At 32.8% G+C, this 6,065-nt stretch overlaps 1 protein-coding gene across 1 annotated transcript; it reads left to right on the top strand.

Moving 5' to 3' along the window:
* Positions 1-2,599: 2,599 nt before the first annotated feature.
* LOC131009217 (uncharacterized) lies at positions 2,600-2,920 on the top strand. The gene has a single exon (XM_057936477.1). It carries the CDS (start codon positions 2,600-2,602, stop codon positions 2,918-2,920), a length of 321 nt encoding a protein of 106 aa, XP_057792460.1.
* The last annotated feature ends 3,145 nt before the right edge of the window (positions 2,921-6,065 follow it).

Genomic DNA, 6,065 nt, shown 5'->3' with positions numbered 1-6,065 from the left:
TAATTTCCGTTCAAAAAAAAAACCCCCACAATTTCTGCTATTCGTTTTGCATAATTTTGCTTTCGTCCCATTACAAACTAGTACATTCGCCCATGCGATGCACGGCGAACATAGTTTTGCATAAAATTAAACGATGTAGCGTGTGTATCGATTAAGCGATTAGGGATTAATGTCTAAAACCGAAGGTCTTGGGTTCGAGCCCCTATGGCGCGGCCTTTAAATTTCTTTATTTAATCATGTTAATTTATCAAAAATAAATAAATTAAATGATGTATCAAATAAATAAAAAATAAATATTAAATATAGTTAGAATATAAGTAAATGTAAATTATTTTTTCTTAAAAAATAAAATAATCTACATCAATCACTCAGTAAAGATCCTTAATTTTATTTTATAATTTTGAAAAGTATCATTTTTAATTTTCCATCTATTCGATGAAAAAATTTATTTTCTTTCTTAAAATTATAGAATAAACACATCATTCAAATTAAAAGAAACGAAGAAACAATCAAAAAAGAGTTTTCACATCACAATATATAGTTTTAAAACATAAGCTCATCATGCATAAAATTAATTTTTTCTAAGTTAGCTCATTACCTATGTCATCTTATTAGAAAAGCTTCAATTGATAAGTAGGAAAATAAATTATATTATTAGAATTTATTAGAATACTAATAAAAGAGTTGAATAATTATTTGATACCAAATCAAAGATCTTGCATTCATCTTTAATTTAAGATATATATAGAATATTTTTTATAAAAAAAATTTAATTTTTTAAAAAAATCATCAAAATATGAAAAAGAGAATATGAGAGAAAGAGAGAGAGAGAGAATAGAAAATTGAAGAATGTCTATGATGAAAGAGAGGAGAGATGAGAGAGAAAATATATGGGATATGGAATTTGTTGAGTTTTATAAATGTCATTTGATTGATTCTTTAATTACAATTTTGCTACAAACTGTGTTTTCATATAATAAATAGATTATTTCCCCTCCTTCACAGAAAATAGTTTTAAAATAAATCACATATTTTAATAAAAATAGTTGAATTTCTGCTATTAGTACTATTTTTATTAAAATAATTATAATAATAATAATTAATTGTATTTTTATACGAGAAAGTGACTATAGAAAGTTTTCAAAAAAAAAATTATGAACATCTTAAAATAACAAAAAAATGGAATAATATTTTTTGTGAATTGAGGGAGTACATGACAAAAATCATGTGTTTGTTTTTCAATTTTTATCTGTACTTGTTGATATAAATATGGTGATAATATGCTCAAGATCTTTACATAAATATGAAATTAATTTTTATTGTATATCTATACAATTATTATGGAAAAAATTATTGGATTAATAGTGATATGTGTCGCCGATGAGGCCTTGCTCTAGTGGCAAAGGTGAGGCACCCAAAGACTCTTATTTGTGAGAGGTCTTGTGGTGATGTATTTTTGTTGTATATTATATTATTTGATGTTATGGCCCCACACACAGGACGTTCTCGCTTACATGCGACTCGCCTGCGTGCGGGTTGCATAATTGATTGTATTCAGATAGCTCCTGTAACTTAAAAAAAAGTGATGTGTCCTAATTTTTTAGCTTTTTTATAAAAATCACTTCAATTTATGTTTTATGTTCGAAAGTTTTAAGAACATTTCTATAAAATATTACGTTATATAAATTTCGGTAACAGAGTAATTATTCAGCTTGCTGAAGATTGACATTGATTTTTTTCACTTCATCATACAATACGATGTAAAATAATAAAACACAATCCATAAAATTCCTCAATGGGACTATAAAAGATGTAATGGACTTGGTTCTATAGTAATGAAGTACTTGGGGACACACGGGAACTGGGCCGTCAGGCTCAAACTGAATAAAATGGACCGCAATAATAATAATAATAATAATAATAATAATAATAATAATAATAATAATAATAATAATAATAATAATATATGAAGGCTTCATTTATGGCCTAATTCAACTATCAAACTTGATGCATCAAACGATAAAGGCTCTTAGAGCATCCACAATGGTGACATGATGGGCTTACTCGAGTCACCACCCCATCGAGTCACCCCCACTGCAGGCGCCCCCTTACTCAAGTCCTACTCGAAATTTCGAGTATGTCTTGATGGTGTTTATTACAAGCGCGTAAGCACCCCAAAATAATAATAATAATAATAATTAATTTTTTAATTTTAAATTCCAACGGCTATTTAGCCGAAATTAATTCTTTTTCTTTCTTTCTTATGATTCCAACGGCTTTATAGTCGTTTATCCCTTTTTTTTCTTTTTTTTCAAATACCCCTCACCTCTCTAAATATTCATTCACACCTCCAATTCATTATCTCATTCAATCTTTCTCTTTTTCTCTACTACAATTCTTTCTCCTCCTCCAAAAATAAGTGAATGGTTTGATGATACTTCGTCGTCTTCGTCCGACGGGATTGCGCAAGAACTCATCGATGAGATCAAGGAGCCAAAAAAAAGTGATTGCTCAAATGTTCTCTCAACCGAAGCCCGAACGTGTTATTCACCACTGGTCTTACATTTAACGTGATCGTGAGGCTGCCCATGTACGTCTTATGCAAGACTACTTCTACGAGAATCCGACGTACGGACCAATATTTTTACGACGTCGTTTGCGGATGCAGAAGGAGCTATTCTTGTGCATCGTCGATGCTGTGCAAGGTGAAGATGGTTACTTCCGGATGAGCCATGATGCTGCGGATCGGAACTCTCTCACGCCTTTGCAGAAATGCACGCTGGCTATCCGCCAATTAGTCACCGGCGTTAGTGCGGATACTTTCGACGAGTATCTCAAGGTCGTTGACACGACGAGGCATATATGCCTAAAGAAATTATGCAGAGCTGTCATCCGGGCATACGATGCCGAGTATCTTTGACGTCCTACGACGGCGGACGTCCAACGTCTTTTTCAGATGCACGAGACGCGACACGAATTTTTCGGGATGATCGGGAGTCTTGATTGTATGCATTGGGCATGAAAGAATTGTCCAAAGGCGTGGCATGTCGCATATGCACGCGGTGATCAAGGGGAGACCACCTTGATCTTGGAGGCCGTTTGCATCCCACGATTTGTGGATTTGGCAAGCCTTCTTCGGTGTCGCAGGCTTGAACAACGACATCAACGTTCTGAACCAGTCGCTTCTGTTCTCCGACGTCTTAGAAGGAACGTCGGCGCCAGTGATCTTTGAGGCCAACCGGCGCAACTACCAAATGGGCTACTACTTGTGCGATGATATGTATCCTGAGTGGCGTTGCTTCGTCAAGAGTCCACCGATGATGACCAATCCAAAGGAGGCGAGGTTCAAGAAGATGCAAGAATCAGCACGAAAGGATGTCGAACGTGCCTTTGGAGTGCTTCAAGTTCAATGGGGAATCATTCGAAGTCCAGCGCGGAGTTGGTACGTCGAGCATCTCAAGGACATCATGATGTGTTGCATCATTCTCCACAACATGATTGTGGAGAATCAAGGTGAAGGAGCTACCCACTAGAGAGATTACAACGCAGGACACGGGACGTCTAGCAGTGACTCGATTGAGAGTGCTCGAGCAACCCCGCCTAGCTTCGAGGAATACGTGCAGAGAGATGCAATTCTCCAAGATAGGCAAATACATCAATTTTCAATTTAATCGCAATTATAACATGACCTTCTTTAGATCATTGTTCATCATAGATGTATTAATATTTATTATTTCATATTAATTGTTAATTGATTGATTTAATTTTATAAAAGCTAAGTTAGATAATTAATTATTTTATATTAATTATTTCATTATATATATATATATATATATATATATATATATATATATATATATATATATATATAGGGTTAGCTTCCATGGCAACCACCTACTTAGATGGAGAATAGAGACCACGTCATGTCCGTTGGATGAATAAAATTCCATGATATTAAATTAATTTGGTATGTTTATGAAATCCCGTGAAATACTCCATTCCTTTTCTAATGTGATACCATTTGTCAATGAACGTAATAGTTGAACATTAGTATGTTCATTTATTTTCCTACGAACATATCGTTGTTCATTTATTTTTCTACGCTATATTATCGAACATTAGTATGTTCATTTATTTTTCTACGAACATAGCAACGAACATTAGTACGTTCATTAGTATTTTCTATGTGAACATTAGTATGTTCGTTTGTTTTTCTACGAACATTAATATGTTCATTAGTATTTTCTACGAACGTGTGGGAGAGAGAGAGAGAGAGTTTGGAGAGAGGGACGGATCAGTGAGGGAAAGATTTGAGCATAAATAACAGATTAGATTAGTTGTAATTAGGAAAATAAATAAATATGGAAAAATTACAATAATTGATGGACGAATGATCACCGTTAGATTAAACAAGATCGATTTGGTCTTCATTCTCTATATAAGAAGTGGTCTCCATAGAGCTACATCCTATATATATATATATATATATATATATATATATATATATATATATATATATATAGGGTTGGGTTCATGTGGATCCCTATGCTTATAATAGATCCGTAGATCCAAATCTAGACTACACATTTATGACATGTGGCTCATCAAGATGGTGACACGTGGCAAGACATTTCAAGGCAAAATGTGAAGAGGGGTAAAATTGGAATGTAATTTTCGAAATTAAAAGAAATATATAGATTTTCACAAAATAGGTATATTTTAGATGCATAAAGTTTCATACGAGAATGCATGAACTTTCATATAAAAATGCATAAAGTTTCATATAAAAATGCATAAGATTTCACCCCACCCCACACACCCCTGAACCCCACCCCACCCCACCCCCCCCAATTTTTTTTTTTTTTAAACTGATTTTCTGACCACTGACCCACCCCTACCCCCACCCACCCACCCACCCCACCCCCCAAATTTTTTTTTTTGAAAATCAGTTTTTAAAAAAATAAAAAAAAATTGGGGGGTGGGGGGGTGGGGGGTGGGTGGGTGGGGGTGGGGTGGGCCAGCAATCAGAAAATCAGTTTTTGAAAGAAAAAAAAAACGAAACTACCAGATTTATTAAAATGAAATGCATTTTTTGTATAATTTAATGCATTTTTATGTGAAAACTTTATGCATTTTTGTTTGATTTTATATGCATGTGAAACATGCCTATTTTTGGGGGTGGTAATGGGGAGGGTTGGGGGGTGGTGTGGGCTGGATTGGGGGGTGGTATGGGGTGGGGTGGTGAAAATACCAAAACTGGAAAAATTAAATGCATTTTTCTGTTCAAAGTTATGCATTTCATGTGAAAACTTTATGCATCTTTGTGTGAAACTATATGCATCTAAAATATTATCTATTTTGAGAAAATCTAAAAAAAAAATATATTTTTTAATTATTAAATCCGAAAATTACATTCCAATTTTACCCCTCTCCAGATTTTGCCTTGAAATGCCTTTATGCATCTTGATGCGTCACATGTCATAAATGTGTGGTCAAGATTTGGATCTAGGGATCTATTATAAGCATTGATATATAGGGGAGTACTAGAATAAAACACATTTTTTGTATAAAATATGAATAATTTTCAGCCCTTAGATCATCAAGATCTAAGGTTGATTCATCACCTTGTTGGATGAATTCAGGTCCTGAATTCGACTCCCAAAGGTAGCGAAAAATCTATTTTTCACAATTCATACAATTACATAGCCAATTCATACGTGTTCTACATAGAATTCATACATTTTAATTCGTTTATAGTTTATACAAAAAATGTGTTTTTATTCTAGCCCACCCCTATCAAGATATTATATTGTTTATTTAAAAATACATAAACACACACACATATATATATATATATATACATATATATATTTATATACATTTTCAACACACAAATGCATATATATATATATATATATATATATATATATATTGGTTTTAATATTTTACACGCAATTATATATTTCTAATTTATTGGTCCTAATATTTTTTATAATTTTATAAGTTAAATAGATGAATACTTATTATATATGTAATATATTAAGATAATATTAAAATCAAATTTA

Source organism: Salvia miltiorrhiza, chromosome 1 (assembly GCF_028751815.1).
Source record: "Salvia miltiorrhiza cultivar Shanhuang (shh) chromosome 1, IMPLAD_Smil_shh, whole genome shotgun sequence".
Lineage (NCBI taxonomy): Eukaryota > Viridiplantae > Streptophyta > Magnoliopsida > Lamiales > Lamiaceae > Salvia > Salvia miltiorrhiza.
Note: the sequence above shows the minus strand (reverse complement) of the source record. Positions and strands in the feature narration are given on the sequence as shown.